This window comes from Dinoponera quadriceps, unplaced genomic scaffold (assembly GCF_001313825.1).
Source record: "Dinoponera quadriceps isolate SergipeBrazil2010 unplaced genomic scaffold, ASM131382v1 scaffold386, whole genome shotgun sequence".
Classification (NCBI taxonomy): Eukaryota; Metazoa; Arthropoda; class Insecta; order Hymenoptera; family Formicidae; genus Dinoponera; species Dinoponera quadriceps.
Window position 1 is genome coordinate 718,357 of NW_014554505.1, and position 21,857 is coordinate 740,213.

Genomic DNA, 21,857 nt, shown 5'->3' on the forward strand with positions numbered 1-21,857 from the left:
GGCCAGACATAACGAATGAGCTACTTTGTGAAACGGAAATGCGACACAGCGTATGAGGCAAGAATCCCACTTACGTTGCCACTGAATAAATGCCGTATTTATTTTCGTTTGTTTTCTGGTACGAGATAGAGCTTTCTCTCTCTCTCTCTCTCTCTCTCTCTCTCTTCCCCAGTGGAGAATTATTAAACGCTCTCTACGCGATAGAGAAACCATCTCGAGAGGTTCACACATGCGTGTGCACACGTACACGCGTACGGGTACACCGCCCGCGATGTAAGACCTCGTTGAATCGGTACGTGAGAACTCGAGTGGCTCTCGAAATTGTCGACATACTCAGCACTGTTGACCCTTTGCGCCTGTCATTCCCATGCTGCGTATCGAAAGTTGCCGTACAGTTGGCGGGTACATGAGAAGCACTCGTATCCGACTCTCCATCGAAGCCGAGCGACATGAAGATCCGCCTACCGTCGAATTCACGCGAAATTGTTCCCGACTCGCGAGGAAATCCGCGGAGCGAAGAAATCGCAAGAGTCCCTCCGAGTCCTCTCGAGGTCGCGACCCTGCGAACCATCTCACTCGCGCGTGCACCGCCAATAAGTTTACGTATCGTAACGGTGTAACTCCCACGCACCCACCTAACGGCGGTGCCGAAGTAATAAAGATTACCCCGTCTCCCTCTTGCATACATATTAATCGGCGCGGGTCCACGTGAATGATCATAAGAGAGCGTGTATGCGCAGGCACATTCCACGATAAGATCATGCAATATGGATGACGACAGATAGAAAACGGAACGGAAAACGTTGGCTACTTTTGCACGATTATACTTTCAGATCGAGTCGCGCTCGCCCGTCAAAACGAAGTCACTGCCTATTGAGCGGTCTTTTATAACGATATTAAAATTATACTCGTATCGGGCGAAATTTATTTCAGTGGTGTTTTCACCTGAGATTATGTTATCAGCGGTATTTCCATCCAAGATTACATTTCATTCGAGTTTGATATATATACAGTTGCACACTTGCGAAACGAGAACGAGGAGAATTCAAATACCGTCTAGCGTATATTTTTATCAATCAATTATACATATAATTAATATACATATAATTATACATATAATTAATTATATATATCAGATCCTCGATTTGACATGTGGTGAAAAAAATGTATGTACCCTTTTGACAGTTGTACGTTTTAATAAACGTTCTTAATAACTAATGGTATATATTCTTAGGTGTATGTGCTAACATTATTGGCAATTATTCACTCAATATTTACATTTTAAATTACAGTTTTTAACATTTGAAACCGCTCCATATTTACATCCTTTTCCCCACATATGATCAATGAAAAAAATGTATAAAAATGAAAGGGAAATGGTTCTAAAATTTACGGGAAAGGAGATCCGATTAATTTATTTGACATCCGCCAAGGTATCGTTCAAATGTCGCCGGGATCAAAGTGTTAACCGCGTGACAATGTCGTTACACTCTCTTGGGATGCACCCACGCGCGGATGTGCTCACCCACGCGAAGGATCCGCCGCTGCAGGGAAGTAAGATGCAGTTTCTATGGATTAAGTGGGAAAAGAGAAGGAGGGAGGAAGGAAGATAAGGAAAGAAAGAAAGAGAGAGAAAAGGGAGTGGGAAGGGCAGACGCGTTAATGCGAGTGCGCTGAGAAAGAAGGAGAACGCAACGCGGATGAGAAAGCGGGTAACACGAGATTCCATTTTTACATGCGCGACACGCGATATCTCGTAATTGCGATGAATAATGTTACCGGGGATTATTAGATTATGGCCGCGGGCTGTTTTTGCATTGTCGACGGGCGTAAAATTGCGGGATTATCTTCCGTAACTCTAGACACACACGTACACACATACACGCACGCACAGCAGAGCGTACGAGAGATTAAGGGGGAGAGGGAGGGAACGAGCGAGTGTGGATTTCTGGACGCATGATGCGGAGTATAATACACTCGCGGAATTTTTCCCGCGACTCGGCCCGTTATTATCTCGACGATCGCCGACCGGAAGAAGACCGAAGCCGAAGGTCCGATGAGAAGGTCAGCGAAGAGGCTGACGGCGTAAGAACGAGAACGGCATCGCTCGGTGGCGAGGGTGGCTCGCACGTTGCGAGGCACGACGGCGAGGTAAGAGAGAGCGCGCGTCTAGTTTCGTTTTACTCTGCTTATCATGAGAAACGGCAGCCGTTTATAAAACAATGCAGCCGCTGAGAAGGTAGGGAGCGAGAGCGAGATTGAGAGTAAAGGAGATAGAGAGAGAGAGAGAGAGAGAGGGAAAAGGACCACCGGCGCGTAGGTGGCCGGTTTCCTTGCGGCGTCGCACAACGTTGAACACGGAACACGGTGACAGAACGAAATGTCCGAGCCTTAAATGGCCACCTGAAACTCTCTCGCTGTTCAGCCCGCGGCCTCTCCTCTCTTCCCTCAACCCCCGCGATTTCTTCCTCCGTGCGATCGGCGAGACATCGCGCGTATGTGCGTATGCACATTTAAAACGCGCTTGCACGATGACGAGGGGAGTCGCCCCTCGTCGGTGACGTCGATTTTTCCTCGCCAAGACGTATCGTTCTCCGGCGATAACGGCTCTTCCTTCGACTTTGCTCGAACGAGATACTGGTGGAAACAGATACCCACCACCACGAGGTGATTAGCTCGTTGACGGACAGATGAACAAGCGGACACACGAATGAACAACCACGGGTATCGGTGTCACGGTGAAAAGTTTACTCGATGACGCGAGGCATTTTCTCCGGGGGTGCTTCGGGTTGCGTCGCGGTTTTCCGAGGCGCAAAAAGTAGCGGAGATCGTGCCGGGTTGACAAACATTTTAAACAATTTATTGTGATTGACCGTTCAAAGATGACAGAGTCAATGAGATTTTTTCTCTTTTTTAATTGCGGCATTTCTGATTAAAAAAAAAAGGAAAACTCGAAGACTTTGTTTAAATCAGAAATATAATATAAAATATAAAACAAATAAAAAATTGGCGGAGTGAGAAACACAGCGGAACGGAGGTTCGTAAAAATATGTGCGTCTGAAAGTTAGAATATTCTAGGATTAATCGTCACCGACGGCATATCGGAAAGAATGTATTTTTAACCTCCAAGCCGCCCAAGAAGAATCCAATGCGGATGTAACGAGTCGGCGACGTAAACTCCCGGTTCCGGTGGAATTACAGCGCGGTGTCGTCGTTCGTAAGCCGACTGTCGGCGCAATCACAGGCCGCGTTGGTCCTAATGGACTCGCGATTGCTTATCAGAAACCAGCGAAAACGCGTATCCGTTGCACTCCTCTCTCTTTCTCTCTCTTTCTCTCTCTCTCTCCTCGTCGCTATGCCGAAGCAACGTCGACAAATTCTTCGCGTAAAAGCCAAGGTATACGAAACGAGTGGAACTCTATACTTTCCTTTTTTTTTTTGCCAAACAAGTTAACGTTCGAGCTGTCAAGCGTCGAGCGCATCGATAAGACGCGCAGACGATTTAGGGTGGCGCCAAGTCGAACGCGCGTCTTTCGGCGCGGCCGCTCGTTCGTCGCCGGCCGCGAATATTATTATTTCGCGACGAGAGTCGCAACGCAAGCCGACCAGGCGATCCGCGATTCGCACGGGAACAATGGACCCTCCTCGTTGGCCAACAATGTCAAACGTGCGAGCGAGTCACGTGCACGCCCAGCCAAGCGGTGTCCCGATGCACTCGACGATGCGCGGGTGCAACCGAATGCGACAGCCGTAACTTTTGCGCTCGGCCGCCATCCATCTGCGCCCCTCTCGGCTGCCGAACCGAGTGGAAAGCCACCGTTCCGCCGGCCGAACCTGAAGAATGAATTTTTTGACGCGTCGCGGAGATGAATCAGAGGTCGGGCCGGCTCTGACTCGACCGTCTTTCGGCTCATGACTCATGCCAGCGGTTCGAGAGAAGACTATGATCGATGCGTTACCGCACGTTACGCGTGGGAAGTGATTAGGATAGATGCGGTGGATTAATATGTCGAATGCCATCGCGTATGACAAATTACGTGAAACTTGTCGCCGAGTATTGAGAAAAGTGGTAGAGTCAACAAATTTTGCTTGAACGGATAGAATTTTCTCAGGCACAACGTTTAGTCCGTTGAACGAGTTATACGGTTGCCGTAATGAGTTGCCAGGTGATCCGACGATTGATCAGCAACTATATCAACGTATTGTTGCATTAACGCGTAATTTATTCAGTGGACGCAGTATTCTTTTGAACGGGGGTGATACGATTTTGTCGATACAACCGCTCTTTTTTTTAATAATCAAGTTACGCCCAATTAATAATATTAATTATAGCATTAATATTATTGCTTCATTAGGAATAATTTGGGCTAAATATCTATCAAGTACACTGAAAGTAAAAATATCTCAAAAGTAAAGAATATTTATTCAGATACGGATAACATATTTACTTAAATTTAAATTCTTTTATTTAAATAGAACAATTATTTTCATGACAAGCTGCACATGAAGAAAATGTATATTTTCTCATTTCACAAAATTTTTCTTAGTGTAAAAACATGTATATTAATATAAGTAAATATGTCATCAGTAGCCACCGAATAATTATTCTTTTATTTTTTAGATATTTTTTTCTTTCTAATAGCAAAAATAACCGCCATAATGATGGCATTTCACAAGCACTTGGTGAAATTATTTCTACACAATTGGATGAATAAAATCGTCGGCCACAAACGGGTGATGAGACCCTCGTGGAAGCTCACGCGTCACGCAAATATAAGTGACACGGCTCTCAATCCGTTAAAGCGCATGTTGAACCATTTTTCCGTTTCACCGGTCATCCGGCAGAGCCTGCTAAACGGATTAGCCAGACGGTAGTGTGAGCAAATACGAGCATTTGTCGTCGAGCGGTCAGGCGACACGCGCAGGACCCGGTGAACCGTGCGCGGGCGGATAGCGAGAATAAGTCTACACGATGTACCCCCCATGGAGCGGCGGGGCAGAGGGGTGGGGTCGATGCTTATACACGGGAAAAATTTGCAACCGAGACAATGGCAGTCGGATTCGGTCCCGCCACACGAGAGGCACGACCGGCACGAGTTGTGTTCTGGCGCCGATCGGGAAGGGTTGGTGCAGGCGGCCGGGCGAAGGGTTGGCGGAAGTGGGGGAGGGGTCCTGTGAGGTGGGGATACATGGGGCCCATCTGAGATTGAAATATAACCGCGCGCCGCCTGCGATATGTACCAGGGGGCATGGTGAAATTTCAGCCAGCGGGTATACGCGCACAAACGCGCTTATAAGTGTGCTGCGGTTAAGTGCACTCTCCCCGAACGCTGCTCGCGAGATCGTGCACCGTTGCCGGGCAAGAAACCGGGGGTCGCAGGGGGAAGCGGCGTGCGAGCCACTGACAAGGCAAGAAATTGTTACGAGCGAGGCACGCCGATGCGTGCACGCGTGATGGACGTGGAGCTGCCGATGTGTGCGAGAGCGAGATAAACGGGTGCGTTTGGTTCGACAAAATTTCGAACCGCAATGGGTGCCTCGATTTATGAGCGTGCGCTTCGACGAGGTTGTAGATAAAGTCGCGATAAAGCCGTCACTTCTCATATTCCTCCCCGATATTATACGGTAAAAAATGCTGTGTTAAATTTAACATGTTTCACATGTCCGAAACAGTCTATACAAACTTTTGTGTTAATTCAACACAACGTGATTACGTTAAACAGTAGCATAAATATTATATCGAAAATTAACGCAAATTGAAATTAGATAAATTTCGATAAGATTGGTGAAATTAAATTAATCTCGATAAAAAGAAAGAGAGAGAGATAGAGAAAATACATGTTGCACACACACACACGCAGCTTGAAGAGATGAGGAATTTCAATAGTCGCAAAACGGCCGCTAAGACACACTGCTCGATGTATCTGCCGCCTTTCTTCTTAATCGTGCTTGTATTATCTTCTTCGATTGTTCGTACGAACATAGATCAAAGAGATCTTGCCAATCGATTTACCTCGAATCTCGCACAAGACGATCCCTCCCCCTTCTCACGAGAAAAGGCTCGGTTGGAATAAAAATACGTTTGTACGAAAGGATCTCGGGGCACTTATATTTCAAGCGTCGAATCGAGGGTCGCGCGTACCCGGGGAGTTGGACTGAGAGCCAAGTCGAATCGATTGATACCGATCGGCTATCGATCGATCTTATACAGATCGTTCGGCGGATAAGTCGCGGTACCAGACACAGACAGAGCCTGGTACCAGCAGCGGCGGTTTAACGCGAAGATCGATGGTCGATCGCATACTCGATGGCGTCGAGAGGCCCACTAAATCACGCTGTAGGGGATTTAGCGCACGCGAGGCTTCTCCGGCATCCCGGTCGTCGTACAATGGCGTTTGTTTTCCCAAAAGAGACCAGAGAGAGAGAGAGAGAACGGCAGGGTGGGTAATAATACGACTTTATTCGCGGCGAAGAGCCAAATTTACCCGAGCCGTACCGATTGCCATTAAATAAATTCAATTAACACATTGGTCACTACAGTAACATTAGACACTTCACTGCCACTTAAAAATCAGCGAGTTACTTTGACATGCTAATTAATTACCCTTATTTTAACACTTATATATGTTGAATATTAGCTCAGAATATATTGAAATAGCAACATAAAATATTGAAATAATATAAACACGATATGTTAAATTAACACATGGGTATGTTAAGAATTTAACACAATAATTTTAACAAGTACCGATTTTAACACACCTACAAAATGTTTTTCACTGTGTATGAGAGCTGCTGCTGAACGATGAGCGCGATAAATCAAATCTATTAATTATATCTATTATCTAAAATTCCCCCCCCCCCTCCCAAAAAATAACACAAGAAACCTACGCTAGTTAACTCGTAGTTGGCGAATGAAGCAAAGAATAATTCTTTCCGCACGCCGGAGCTACGAGACAGCTCGTACTCGGCAGTCGATGTGTTAACGAGCGTCGATTTCTCTCAGCAGTCATCGGGTACATCTGAAATGATCACGTTCGCAATATGCACTATATAAGCGAGCGTGTGCGATCGGGATTGAGCGCGGGCGTCGTATTAACATTGAATGCTGAAACGGAGCTAGGAATCGGGGTACGACTGGCGACATGCATTAAACATCCGCCATATAGTCGCGCAATTCTGAATTATACATCCGTGGCGAGATAACCGGCGAGCCAGCCAGCCGAGCATCCGCGAAATTGTCCCACTATTTCTTCGGTGGGCAATCGAAGCCGTCCGCTGCGCGATAACGTTACTCGTTGCACCGAGTTGCTACGAGAGATCTTCCCGCGCCGGGACTTCTCACCGTGAAGGAGATCAGCTGTCGTCGTGGTCGTCAGGTTACCCGACGGGAATCGCGAAACCCGCCAACTGACGGGTGTGTAGCGCCGCGTCGACACGGTCGGCCGTCGCGAAATTTTTCAATTGAGCGGAAATGATCGCCGCGGCACGGATCGGTGAAAGTTGCTGCCGATTTGTCGACGGCTCGATCGTCGCCGATGCTTATCGCAACGGCGGCCGCGCGGATGGAGCAGGTATCGACGCGTGGGGATCGCACAGGTGCAACAAACGTCCGTAGGCGTATCTGCAGATGCGTCTCGGACGAAAAGCAAGCAAAAGAGCGAGCGAGGTCTGTACGGTCATCGCGCCAACGTCGTCGGGCACCGCCGCGATCCGCCGGTCGCCCGACGAGGAACCGAGCTTTGGACAAGACAATCGAGAGAGGCCCGACGTTCGGCTCTGCACTGTGCGCGCGGATGCGCCATGGCACGAATACGAATGCCCGGAGCGACGGAGGTGCGTAAGGCAGGAATTCGCATTCCTGGCCATATTCGGCCCTCGTCGACCCCCCTCGTGTCGCCTTCTAAGTCTTTGAAGACGTCGCAAGCGCCGAGGCGCCCGACGGGGCGGTTTGTCGGATTTACATTTGCACGATGCGCTTTCGGTTGTCGTTTAAACCGCTAAATTACGCGCGGCGTGGGTCTTCTTCGTGTGTAGATTCATGTGTAGATTCAGAATGTCGAGGCTCAGGGTATGTTTTCAGTTGAATATAACGTCATCTCGTGATAATAAACCGGTGCAGAAAGTGATGAGAAATAAATAGTCGATAAGTAAATACAAAATGAGTTTTATACATACACATGTGCGTATAAAACTTATTTTGTATTTGTTTATAATGATAATATAATTGTATGATAAATATTATATATATAATATTTCGAAGAGAATGAAAAGAATGAAAAAAATAAAGAATGAAGAAAAACTTCCAGAGCGAACGAGAAGAATATTTCATATTTTTTTTTGGCTTACCTTAGATATCGCGCCTGCTAAGCCAGCTTGACAGTAACCTTGCCTGTGATAGCCCCAAAACCCTGAAACGGAGACAAATCATTGATTATATTGTGTCATTCTTCATTCTTTCGAACTGAGACACCGTATCGTGGTAATTATCTGTCATTTTCATTGCAACTTACGGACGATAATCCGTAACATTTTTTCTAGTCGTCGATTAAGAATCAGAAGTTGAGGCAGCGGTAAAAACGATAATTCCGTGAAGTGTACAAAGTAAAAAAATACCTTCCCAGAGTGTTCACGCGTTATCGGCTAGAAAACGAAGCTGGGGTCGCTTTAATCCTTAGACTGCGAGTCGTTCGGAAGCGAGACGATTGCTATGTGCTACACGGAACCAGTACTAGTCGTTATAACGCAACCCTTCCGCAAGTTATGTTATTTGAAACACAATAAAAGGAACAGAAAATAAGGTACATAAGAACGTTTTCAAACGAGATCACCACTTGTACTATTTTCCAATGAATCTCTACTGTCATCAAATTAACACTTTTATCATTTTACTCGATTTTTCCTTCGAGTTAGCACCTCATGTATTTCCTCCTTGTTATCACTGTTTTCCTTTTATTTATTGTGGAGTGAATAGGCCGGCCATGTGTCAAAATTTAATTCCCTGTCCCGAATCCCCTGTATTTAATTCCTTGCTCCTTACTCTCTTCGTTGTGTCTGAGCCTTAAGTACCAAAAGATACGGCTGCACGCGCGGGCAGAAGTAGCGCGTGCATGCACGCGTCATTAATTCCGGATCGATCTTCCGCCGTGACGCCTTCGCGATTCGCTTTCCTCAGTGGGGCCGCGCGAGGAGAGCGCGTTCCACGACGGGTCGTGAATAACCCAGGAAATAACCGCAGAATATCTCGGTTCGTTAACTAGATAACGCGACATCGCTTTCAGATACGATGGACACTAACGAAGGCGGCGGTCGCGGTCCACGAGATCGGCGCAGCTTTCATCGAAATTCCTTCGGTCCGGGCGCCGAGTGTACTTTTAATCGATCGATAAATCTTATCGATCTTTTTTTACGCCGTTTCGTGACGGCGAAGGTACGCTCCCGGTGGGCGAATGCGACGTAAAAAGTCGCGGAGGGGCTGCGTGGATCGCACGCCGCCAACGCCGACGGTCTCGTAATTAGTCGCGTCGATGGTAACCGCAAGTAGCAAATTATCGGGCCGACAGAAGCAGACCGACGTGGCAGGGTCAGTGCCATTCCGATGGCTGCAGCGGCGGATCGCGCTCGTAAGAAAATGTTACACACCAGAGTGCTCGTGTGTGTGAGAGAGAATATCCGGTGTTGGGTGGGCTCGTCCCACAGGATCCGGTCTTCTCCTACGTACGCGCACGTACATACGTTATGAGCGCGACAGAGGGCCCCTCTTGACAGTCGATCGGTCACTTTGGACGAGCTGTCAGTCATGCAATTACATCAATCCGGTCGTTGTCTTCGTCGTCCTCGCCGTCGATCCGGTCGCATCGCGCCACGAAAAAGCAGATATAAAGCGAGCGGCCGGCGCCACTCGTCCAATATTGGTTACCGCGCGCGCGCGTGTGTGTGTCGCTTCTCAGGATCATTCGGCGTGCAAATACAACGGGTAGTTCGAGAGATGGGTCACGTCGGGTCAAGTGTCATGTTTTGGCCATGTGTTTCGCTTATAGATTTATTGTGAGAGAAACAGTGAGGAGGAAATCGTAAAGTGTTCTTTCGCAACGTAGGAGAGGTATTTGCGCTGAAAAATTGATGACCTTTGGGCCCACTTGATCTGGTCTCTCTTAATCGCTTCAATTTTCGGCATGACGATGCCAATGAGAATGATCGATCCGACCGGACGATTGGAATGATGATCAGCGGCATCGTGATAACTGTTATCCATTCGTGGAGTAACAACGGATGCGTCCGACCGCGATATCGTCGGTGGTCGGATCTATTTATAATCCGTCTCCTCTTCGCGCTTTGCGAGGGTGCTATTCTCGTCGGTAAGAGGCCATTCCGTTCTCGAACACGAGTCGGCATCGACGACAAGTGGAGGAGAACCTTCTCCTATCTAACGAGGAAACGCTCACGACTCTTCCTTTCCAATTTCGACGAGCATCGAATGCATCGTAGGCTAACTCGAGATAGCGAGTTCCTCTGTAACTGTTTCGAATTCACAGTCTGATAAGTCCATTTTATTATCATAAGAATGTGCGATAATAAAGTGCGAGAGGCAAAGATCGGCTGAATTATAAAAATCGATATCGACTGAGCCGCAAAAATTGATAATAGGAAACGTCGGTTGACTTAATATCGTGACCTTGACATTTTCGACTCTAATTAATTTCCAAAATGCGCTTTGAAGTATTGATACGATATTTTGGGAACGTCTTAGCGAATGAGAAAATACGACGTAATAAACGGAGAGCGATTTTGGTCATTGACGGTGAAACGTCTAATAAAGAAATCGGAGCATTACAGGAGACGAGTTAGCGATTGCGTTGTATGGCTGACCCTTAATCGAGTTACGAGGAATGAATGGAGCTACTGTAATTCTCATCCCAGTCGCGTGTGTGAGTGCGTCGGTGCGCGATTACGTACCCTTAATATACATTATCGGGTCACTTCTTTTATCTAGAAATAGGGTAACTGTGATCGTAACGTAGCGATATAACTCCGTTATCAGTAATGCTCGCTGGTATGCCAATTTATAACAAAGATCGTCGAATTTTGACAATTCAATTAATCGTGTCATTGTTTGTGTCTTGAAGCATAAATTAATCAAGTGGATCATTTTAACAGACTGATGATAGCCGATGCAGGTTGACCGTTGCGAATAATTTATTCAATTTTATTAATAATTTGTCTCATCTCTCAAGTTTTATGTTATTTTTAATCTAGAAACGCTCTCATTAGTCTGTTAAGATGTCTCACATGAGTGAAAATTCAAGAGTCTTAATAATGATTGGCCATAAAATTAATTAATTCACCGTTCCACGATACGAGACATTTATCACAACGACTCCAATATAAAATCTTGCTTTGAAAACATCGATCGCACTACGTTTTCCCCCTCTTCATCAAACAAATATTACATCAAACAAAGAAAGGACGTGATGCGATCGCACGTTTGAAAAAAGAAACGTTCCATCGGGGTGGTAATAACGAGAGTAGAGAGAAGGCACGCTCGGTGCAGATCGGTAGCTCGATCGTTATCCAAGTAGGATCAAGTGCTAATTGGCCTCGTTAGAACGGTGCCGAGTTAGTGACTTGGTCCGAGGCGCCTTCTAATTATTATTTTTCTTTTCGATGCCTCTTCTAGCCGTTCTCGGACGAGTGGGCGCCTTTCATCGAGGAATGTGCTTAGTGCAACTCGTCGCTTCTTCTCTGTTTCTTTTTCTCTCCCTCTCTTTCTCTTGTATGACCGTCACGTACGCTAAAATACACCAGAGACGATTAGCAAGAGCCACCGATGGGTTTGCATTCACCTCCGCTTATTCGGTAGATAACAACGTATGAGCGAGCAGGCAGAGAGAGAGAGAGAGAGAGAAAGCGACGAGCATTTAATAGCGCTAGAAAAGGCGACGAAATGGCAACTTGACGTCGCACGATAAAATAACGTCGGCTTCGGCCGACGACTCGACACTAAAAAGTCTCTACGATTCTCGGGAAAAGCAGCAGCGAGTCGTTTGTACGTTTGACTCGGCTTCTACAAATTGTTTAATTGCGCGGCCGTCGCGGAATTTCTGGACGATGAGCTCACGTCGTGGCGGCACGTTCGCGCTTCCGTACTTCGTGTTCCGCGAAGATTTCGCGACCGACCACTTCGGTGAATTCTGATAATATTTATCTGGAAAGCGGCCAGACTATACACGTAGCGCGCTGACATCATTGGTGCAGTGGTAAACTTTTTCAGTTGTTCGCGTCTTGTCATACGTAATTTTGTTTTTGCTCCATTTACGCGAACTCGCGTTGGTAACTCCAGTTGACTCACCAGGATACATATAGCAGTGTCTCTATAGCTATTTTCACATTATAAATTTTTCGCAGTGCAATTCGTTAAGCATGTCATGCGAGGATTGGGGGTGTATTGCAAAGTAAGGTTTTTGAAAAATCTGCACACACAATTATAAATAAGAGTATCAAGCGCTATAAAACTTTTTTCGAAAATATTTCTCTCATTTATCTCATGATTTCGAAGATATTCGCCCACAATTAATTTTGTCGAATTCGAGGGGATGTTTCATTTTCTACATGTTCGAGAAAGCGCATACAAAAAGATAACGCGGACTTGATTTTCAGTTGCTCGTCAACACAACCGAAGCGCATCGAAATCGATGAGGGGCGCCATGTGTTTCCTTGTCAATTACTCTGAATTCACGCTTTTCGGCTTGCACGAGAAACGGATATTCGAGTCCTCCGTTAAACGACCGGAAGTGCGTCAGTTCGTAAAGTACGCGCACGCAAGCGCCACGGAGGTTGCCGAAACACTTGCTCGCGCACGAAACGAGGGGACGCGCGACTTTAATAAGCGGAGGAAAGTGCGAATCTAAAAACAAACGAATGATGTTATTTTCACGTTCTCGCCAAGGAGAATCTTAAATTACGCCGATGCAAGTTGCACTGTTCACAAGCGAAATTTTTTGCGAAATAGTCTGCGAAATAAACAAACGCAGTGTTGGAAATTTCTTAAGAGAAAGGCGATAATATACAAGCGTGGAAATGACTCGATTAAAAACAACATTCCCAGAACATGACGAGTCGATGGTGAGCTTAACTATTTTAGGAAAAGATCGCCTTTTTTTTAGAGGAGACGTGAGACGATTATGTTATTTAAATACACTTGTACATAACGAATATTTAAAGTTATTTATTTCGAAAATGAAGTTTTGTGTGTAGGACAAAATTTTATTCTATACTTATTCTCAACTTATTTCTTTCTTTCTTTTTTTTATTTTTTACGTAGCATCACCCCCTTTCCGGTTGCGCCAGTTGGTACCGGTTACGGAACGCCCTTTACAGTTCGTCTCGGAGTGTCGATAACCAAACGCGAGATAAATGTGGCATTTTCTGATAAATGTTGTCGAGTTGCTGCATCAGAGTATCGTTTAGAAAAGAAGTCAAGCTTGCTCTTCAGTTTGGAAAATATTTATCACGCTCTTAAATATCACCAAAATAAGAAGAAAGAACCGAGGCCCAATCCGCGACTGTTGGCGTGTAATTTCAAGTATTCGGGAGAGCAATAATTCCCAACTGGCTGTACGTAACATTCATTTGTTAAATTCAAACGATTTCCGCCGATGAATTACCCACGTTTCCACCGCCTGATCGACTCTTCGCTCCCGCTACACTGCATCGAGATTACTCTCTCAATGTCTAACTTAAGGTCGTTGAGGTGTGGTTTCGTGCCCGAGGTGGTAGACACGCCACACTACTCGCTGATGTAAGTACTGAGATCATCGCTAATTAGATCCGATATGTCCATAAATCGCCGCGGGGAGGGCGAGGCGGTGCCGAAAGTCGATATGTCCTTTGTCATTAGAGCACGAGGCAGACCTACGTGGTCGGCAGGAAGTATCCTGTTACGTGGCGTATTTATGGTCGCTACACTTCGAAGACACGGCCATATGTCGGACCGGGAATACTTGGCCCTTGTCGCGGAGGAGCTTCGTCGTCGCGTAGGATCCTTCGTGCAAGAGGACGAGAAGGATTTACCTTCAGGCACGGCGAAGCACGCCACCCTGCCGTGTCTTCGGGGCCCTCGGCGCGCTGCCTGTTTACAACTGTTTATAGCGCCCGGCGAAAGCAGACGCGCACAAAAATCCTCAAGATATCCTCTCGTTCGTTCTTTCTTGTAAACCGTGCTATATTCGGCGCGACGACACGACGCGCGCACTATAAATCGTACCGCCCGTTCTCGAGAGTTCGATACCGACGACGACGAGGACGACGATGAAGAGGAGGTGGAGAACGGTGAGAGTGGAGATTAAACATTCGCCGGTGGATCGCTCCGTTTGCTTTGCAGCGAAGTCGTTTCCGTTAGGAACGGAAGTCCCAGCGAACGGTCGTTTTGTTAACAATTCAAGTGGACGCGGGCGGGNACGGAGGAGCAGATGAAGAGTGGGAGACCACGGCAGAGGGTGGGTGGAAGTCGCGCATCGTCTCCGGACTGTAGATACTGAAGGCTGAAGTACGAGGAGCGACGTTCTCGTCGGGATGCGAGAGAGTGGATGATGGGATATACACAGGGTGTCCCGAAATTAGACAAGACAAACTTCGGGTGCACGGGAAAAAAAGAAATTCCCACAGCTAAAAACTAGCTCTCACGCGCGGAAAAAAGGAATTAGCTGTCCATACATACAACTGAAATTTAATTACCACACCTAGTTTTTAATTGTGGAAATTAAAAAGTAGTTGTTTTTTATAAAGGACACTATAACAAGTAATTTTTGTCGATAAACCCACGTCCGCAAATAAGCCGTTTTGGCGCTCGAGTGAATTGTTCACAGCAATTGTTGGAAGCGTAGGCCGCTTATATCTGGCCTGACTGGAAAGACTGAGAGACAAGTATGGAACTTACTAGGTAAAATTCGCGCTCGAGAGAAAGCGCCTCGACTTTTGAGACGTAGCGGGAGATTTCGTAGGGGGAAGAAACTTACTTGAGCGACAAGGGGAGAACTCGCGCGACTCGTTGAAATTGTTGAGGGCAACCCAGCAAGTACCCACTGGTTCTATTCTGCTGCCCGCCACGGATTCCTTGGGCATCTTATCGGGGTCGTACTTCGGCTGTTGCATGGAGAACCAGGTATACCTGGGTGCGCATGCCTGTGAATAGAAAACAAGATTGCATGGTTATTAAAGACGACGCCTCGATACCTGTTTTTAGCTTTATCGCGGTGACAAATGTGTTGGATTATTTTGCGAGGGGATAACGCACGCTGTCGAAGCTCAACTTGCGTAAATACCACAATTTAGTGTAAACGAAAGTCGTTATCTGAAAAATTCGAGACGAGGTGCCACGGGATATGACGCATGCCGCGTGCTAAAACTTTGGAACGTGTCTGGACCTAGTAATAGAAGTAAGAGACGATGTCATTTAAAAATGGTGGTCCCAGATGTTCCTTATCGTGAGACAAGCAATATGCCAAAAATGGATTTGAGTTATGTTCGTTTATTCCAAGGATATTTAAATTGTTTCCAGAATTTATCTGTCACCGTGTATATACCATTATTTTGATACCGTGAAATGAAAGAAATATAAATAGGACGAGTTTATTAATTTCACCATAATTTTCCTTCATCTACCGAATGGGAAAAATGACACATCGTTGTTACGGTTAAACTGGTCATTCAGGGATAAATTTACGGCAAGAGTACAGACCGCAGACGGATTTGGTAACTTCGGGGAAACACGTTGCGTAATCGGTGCCGCACGAATCATTGCCGCATTTAGAAGTTCGCGTTCTTCCCGCGAGATGCATACTCACGTGCGCACGCCTCGATCACAGACACACACATCGGAGATGTAAAAATTTTCCTCTGCCGCATAATTTTCCCCGCCACTCGACGTTACGCATTAGCAGGCATTCGATTATCGCATACACCATTAATACTCAATTCACTCAAAGGCCTTAGGTCTCCTCTCGTGAGTGCGCGTTACGTAGACAAGTCGTAATTTCATCCCATTTCAGTAATGCACGAATGATCTTGCAAACGTCCATGACGTTGTAACACGGGCTCTTTCAGGCCGGATATCCCTTTAGTCACGGATATTAAGCTACGTCGTACGGCACATACGAATGTGGCAGATAATGAGAGTGCTTATCAACGACCACGGATTTCTACTTCGACACCAGAGAAGCCGCGGCGGCGCCATCCGAAATTTCTTCTGAAACTCGGAACGTACCGGGAAGGTGCTTCTCGAATTTCGAATCAATTTCAAAACCCGCGGCAGCTGCCTTCGATTTCGACTCAGACAAAACCCGGTGAGCACAGTGTTTTCCTCGAGCTCAATAAGACATGCCGGATGGCGCCGCTACGGCGCTCTTGGAGAGCGAAGGATTAAGCGAAGGATTTATCGTAAAAAAGAAAAAAAAAATAAGAGAAGAGAAGACATAAACCGTCGAATGTCCGTGAAATTTGCAACGGACTCTACGTTTTCGCGACGTGTAGGCAGTTTCGAATGACCAGACGAGCGAGGTCCGACGAAGCACGCTTCGTAAAAAGCGCTTCGTTAGACGACCCAATCCGGTCCCGCGAGCTCTCTCACGCACAATGATCGTCGCATTACGTCAATCATCTGTACTTGACCAAGCAAGCAGAAGCAGCTGATGACCTTAATAACGCGACGCACATACGTATCTCAGCGCCGTAACGGCGCTATTTGTGTCCGACGCTGCGGCAGCGCTACGTTGTAAGTCTCTCTCTCTCTCTCTTTCTCTCTCTCTCGAAATACACGCGAAACTTGTCCCGACAACTTATCGCGGTGCGCACTGCGTATCGCCGCGGTTAATTTGTTGAGATCACGGCGCTACGTACCGCGGCCGACCGAGCGCCACCGTGGTAGATCCATCAGGTGGACCGAGAAGAGCCGCGTTGTGACTTGCTAATATTTGAAATGCCTCTCAAGGCTAGAGACATGGCGTTAACGTAACAAGGCTGCACGAAAGATGGCTTCTTATCGTATTGGGATATATTACAAGTTATCGATGCAGCGGTTTTTCGCCGGTTTTTCCACATTGCGATAAGTAACAAAGTGGAAACGAATGAGCAGCAAAGAGCCGATGGAACCTGGTTATCGGAAAATCATCTTGAAATATCAGGCCAGACTTACTGACAGTGTAACCGTCCCCCGACGGAGCACAGCGCGGTCGGATCTGTCAAAACTTGGCGGAAAGTGAGAAATTAGAATCGCTTGAAGTTACACGTGTAATTAAGAGAAAACGAAACGATATATTCAAGTATTTTAATTAAATGTTTAGATAAATAAGAGACGAGTTTCTCTTTTATTATTGCTATATTTTATTTTTCCATTAATATGGTTTTATTAAAACATTTATAAGTTATTTATAAATTAATTTCGGTAAGGTCGCGGACAAAAAGCGTAAAATTAATTTCCGCCAACTTCAAGTACAAATCGCCCCACTGTACGTCGTTACGTAATTTGTCGTTGGCTAGCGTTTTAACGGTTTTTCAAGGCCGCCTTGTGTAAATAAGCTTGACGAGATAACCGCTGATTCTGCATGCATGAAGATCTCGCGAGAAAAGAAGAAGAGCTCTTTAGACACGGAGAGATTACTGCACATGAGCGACGAGCACGCAGTGCTCATTATTAATCGCAAGGCAATTAAGGCACGCGCGTTACAACGACGCGTCATTATACGTCGTGTCTTTCTCTCTTTCTCTTTCTCTCTGAAACGCCGATATCGATCGAAAATTGCGAGGACCCCGCCTTGATTGAGTCGTCCCCTGGCGAAAACGTAATCAGGCCGACGACGGTGCTCGAAAGAGCCGCTCTTAATGACGATCCGTCTTGTTTCGAGCGAAATAATTAGAAGTAATCGGGAACGTAACTGTACTTAAACTACCAGCGTCGTCATCGTGAAGTTCGCGGTGCGCCAAGTTAAAGGGCGAGGCGGGACACTCGCAGCGAGATTGTCTCTCGTGAAGTTTCGTCTGTCCACGTGGCGGAACGCGGCTTTTGAAATAATGCCGACGCGCAAACCGCAGGCTGATTGAACGTAACGATCGTCACGCCGCGCCGCGCCGGTCTCGGCCTATCGACGATCGTCGAAGAGCGAAGACGTGAAGGACATGAAAAAAGAAGACGATGCGCCGAAGTGCCGCAATTTATCCATTGCGCCAGTTTAACTCAATCGCTCCAGTTCGCCCCGGCTCGCTCTGATACGCGCGATCCGGCCGTTTGTGGACGCCGAAGTCGCTCATGCGGCGGCTCGCCGATACGGGCCCTCCGATGGGACCGACGAGTTAACATATTATTTCATAGAGCATTGTATTATAAAACATTTCCATCGGACATTTTTCGTCGTGGATCTTTAATTAAATTCTTCATTCAATCACTCGTCCTCTAAGCGCCAATCCACTTGGCTTTGTGATTTTTTTGAATTGACGTTCCACTGATACGCCTACTCCCAGTTGGCGAAAATAATGAAATTATGTTGAATTTAAACAAAATATATAAGTAAAAATATACAAAATTAAAAAAAGTATAGTTGTACTTGGAAAAATGGTTTCTTCAACTTTCCCGCGGATTTTTTTGATTTCCTTCCGAGGAAAGATTGAAGAAGCGGCTCTTTAAATTATGTGCAAAATAAAGAAAAAGAAAAATAAAATAAGTACAAAGTAACGAATTAAAAATAAAAATATACAAATTAATATGTATAAATATATGCCACTAGACTACAATTTATTGTTGATTGACGAATTCGTTTCATTTAGTTTGACAGCGCATTTACGAGTAAATTGTCAAGGTAGCGCAAAAATCCGCGAGGCGTTAATTTACACTTAACGCGTCATTCTCTCGGTGTAAGAAACGCCGGAAATTCCGCCTCCGACGTTTCATCGACACATCGGCGGTGCGTGCCATTAGCAGTCGTAATCTCGAAGCTTCTTCCCTTACACAACTGCGAATAAAGACACAATGGCTCGGAATAACAGACGGCTGGAAACACGATAAATTATCATTCACAGAGATCGCGCGAAACGGAATTGAGCGCATGGCGCGGATCTACGGCTGCAATCTCGGCTATGTTTCGATGATACGTGCGTGCGTGCGTGCGTGCGTGCGTGCTTCGCGGTAAGCACGAGTAATTCGCGCGGTTCGTTAGACAGCCAAGAAGAATCTAAATGCCGCTGGCGATGCACCGCTAAAGACGCGCCTTTGACTAGTAGGAAGTCTCGACCCGGCAGAGTTTACGCAAGCGAATCGCCGCGAACGACGGTTGCTAATAGCCGGGAATTGGTTCCGCGAAATATCGCCGCATATTTGGGCTAGCAATTTAGGTGTGTACGTGTCGTTACGAGATAAGCCTGGAGAAGATATTGTCTTTTTCGAAAAATTCTTCATACCTCTTCAACAAGACTTCACGGTAAAACTCATTTTCTTACACAGAAAAAAGGTGCAAGATTCAAGAAAATAATGACCCCAATATTTCTTAGCAAATTTCTATTTGGATTAAATAACTTTTACACGAATCAAGTAAATATTTTACTTGGATAATTAGTTGGGAAATATTTTACTTGGATCAAGTAAACATTACTTGATTCAAGTAAAAATTTGTCAAGCAGTATTGGAGTAATTATTTACTTGAATCTAGCATTATTTCTCATGTGAAGAATTCTGTACATTGAGAAAAAGTCGGATGAAAAATTAGGGCAAATTTTATTGAAAATTGCATTATATGTATACAGAATACGCGATATACAACCCTGAAACTGAATTCATTTCGCTTCTCTCGATTGATCTTTCTTTTTATAGCGTAGATATCAGATATAGCTTAAACAAAACGTGAGTCAGAGGAGATACCGGGACAGGAAATCCATCACGTGCATTTAATTAAGATGTCGCTCCTCGCGAAGACACGGTGCAGCGGGGAGTGACGAGGGCTGCGAGGGGCGATCCGACGAATAATTAAACGCCGTACATATTCTGCATTCGTGCGTCGCGCACAATAAAACGGTGCGCGCGCTCGCGCGTGCAATGATGATTCGGGAGAATACGTAACGAAACTTCGAAGGTGCGGCCCGCTCCCTCGCGATTCTCGCTTCATTAAAGAACGCGCGAGAATCTCCCCGGGGAGGTAATGATGTGGCGTATCTCTGCGCGGGGCGTTTTCGGACGAAACGTGTTTCGTGTGGCAGGAAGCTCGGCCAAAGAGAGAGAGAGAGAAAGAGAATCGCCGGTGCGATGAAATTGCCCGAAGCTCGACGGCCGTCGAAAGTAACGTGCGTCTAATTGTGAGAGCGGCCGGGAGGGGGAGGGAACGATAATATCCGTCTGCGGACGGCGTTCCGCCTCGCTCGTTCGCTTTTCTTTTCCGATTGCACGCGCACGATCCGCTCTTCATTAAAAAGGACCACTTGAGAACGCTTAAAGACGGCTAATGACACGGTACCTTTAATGTCTTCTTCACTCGGCCGCGCTTCTTCCTTTCTCTCTCTCTCTCTTTTTCTTTTACCGTGGGCAAGGCAAGAACAGAACGACGACGGCGCCGCGACTTCTTCACCGTTGCGCCACGAACTAGGCTGTACGACGAAATGCCCTTAAACAGGCCGTTAAAACGAACGAGCCTTCCATTCATTCGACCTTCCCTTAGGCCTAAACGGCGCAAAAGTCGGAGGAACATTCAAGAAACGTCTCAAGAGACGTCGGAAAGAGCAGATCCTTCGACACTTTCCAGATGTTTGCGTCGCCTGTGTGCCTCATTGGACCCTTCTCCACTTGCAAATCGGAAAATCGCGTCTGTTCGACTTCCAATTTTGTCGCCAGGACGAGCGTGTCGTGCATTTAAATTTGATAACAACGATTTCGGGTTTACAATCATGTAACTGTTGTAACTAGCTCTTTTCGTTTGAAATAAATATTAAACTTTTTTAATGTCAAATATTAAAAATATTGAATTTTTAATATCAAATGTTAAATATTAATTTTTACGAAAGACGAAAGATTTTTATAAAATGTTACATTTAAATTTATCGTCTACATTATTTTTTTAATGTATTCTTATCGTTGTAATTGAGGTTTTCCCTGGCAAATTATATATATAGCTTTATACCAAAAGGATGATTCCCGAAAGAATGAATGAATAAAAAATAAAATTATTAATGTAAATAATGCAGTTTACGCGCTCTTATGAATGCACTGGCTTGCACTGGCCGTTCTCTTTAATTCTTCGCGATTGAATATCTCAGAGCATGTTAAGTAAGGTAAAGTTTCTTTTCTCTTCCTTGAATTTGCATTTTAATCTGCAACATCGCGTCTCGCTCGGCTGAATCAAGGATCTTCGCATTCTAATGCACCGTACTTATCAGAACGCACTTCAAGAATGGCGGTAGCAGTTTCCTGCGTGCACACGTGCGGTTCAAACAATAAAGGTCACGTGTAGGGAAAGGTGGGACTTTGGAGTCGCTCGGTCGTAAAGTTTGACAGAACCGTAAAGGCCGCGCTACCAGATCCAACCTTGCGGCGCGGAAAAGGTGGGACTTTATTTTCAGACGCGAGAGACATAACGTATAAGCGGTTTCTCCGTCCCGAGGAAGACTCGTCGGACGATACAGTTACTCGAGCATCGGATTTTGTATTTTTCATTATCGATTACTTTCTAATGTCTCAATTTTCAAATATGAAGCGTTCCATACGACAATAACCATCATTCATGAAAATTTGCCACAAAAAATGCTGATATACATTTTTCATTTATATTATTACCATAATATAAAAAAGAGTATTCGATATAAAACTCATGTATTGAGACATGAAATTG

At 45.8% G+C, this 21,857-nt stretch overlaps 1 protein-coding gene across 2 annotated transcripts in view; it reads right to left on the reverse strand.

Annotated features, from left to right (window-relative positions):
* LOC106751625 (integrin alpha-PS2) overlaps positions 1–21,857 on the reverse strand; it is a 69,614-nt gene that overhangs the window by 12,111 nt on the left and 35,646 nt on the right. For both annotated transcript variants that reach the window (XM_014632588.1, XM_014632587.1), the window contains exons 4-5: positions 15,015–15,180; positions 8,350–8,411 (exon numbers count right to left, since the gene is read on the reverse strand). In XM_014632588.1, the coding sequence (XP_014488074.1) occupies positions 8,350–8,411; positions 15,015–15,180 (228 nt within the window). The remainder of the gene's footprint in view (positions 1–8,349; positions 8,412–15,014; positions 15,181–21,857) is intronic.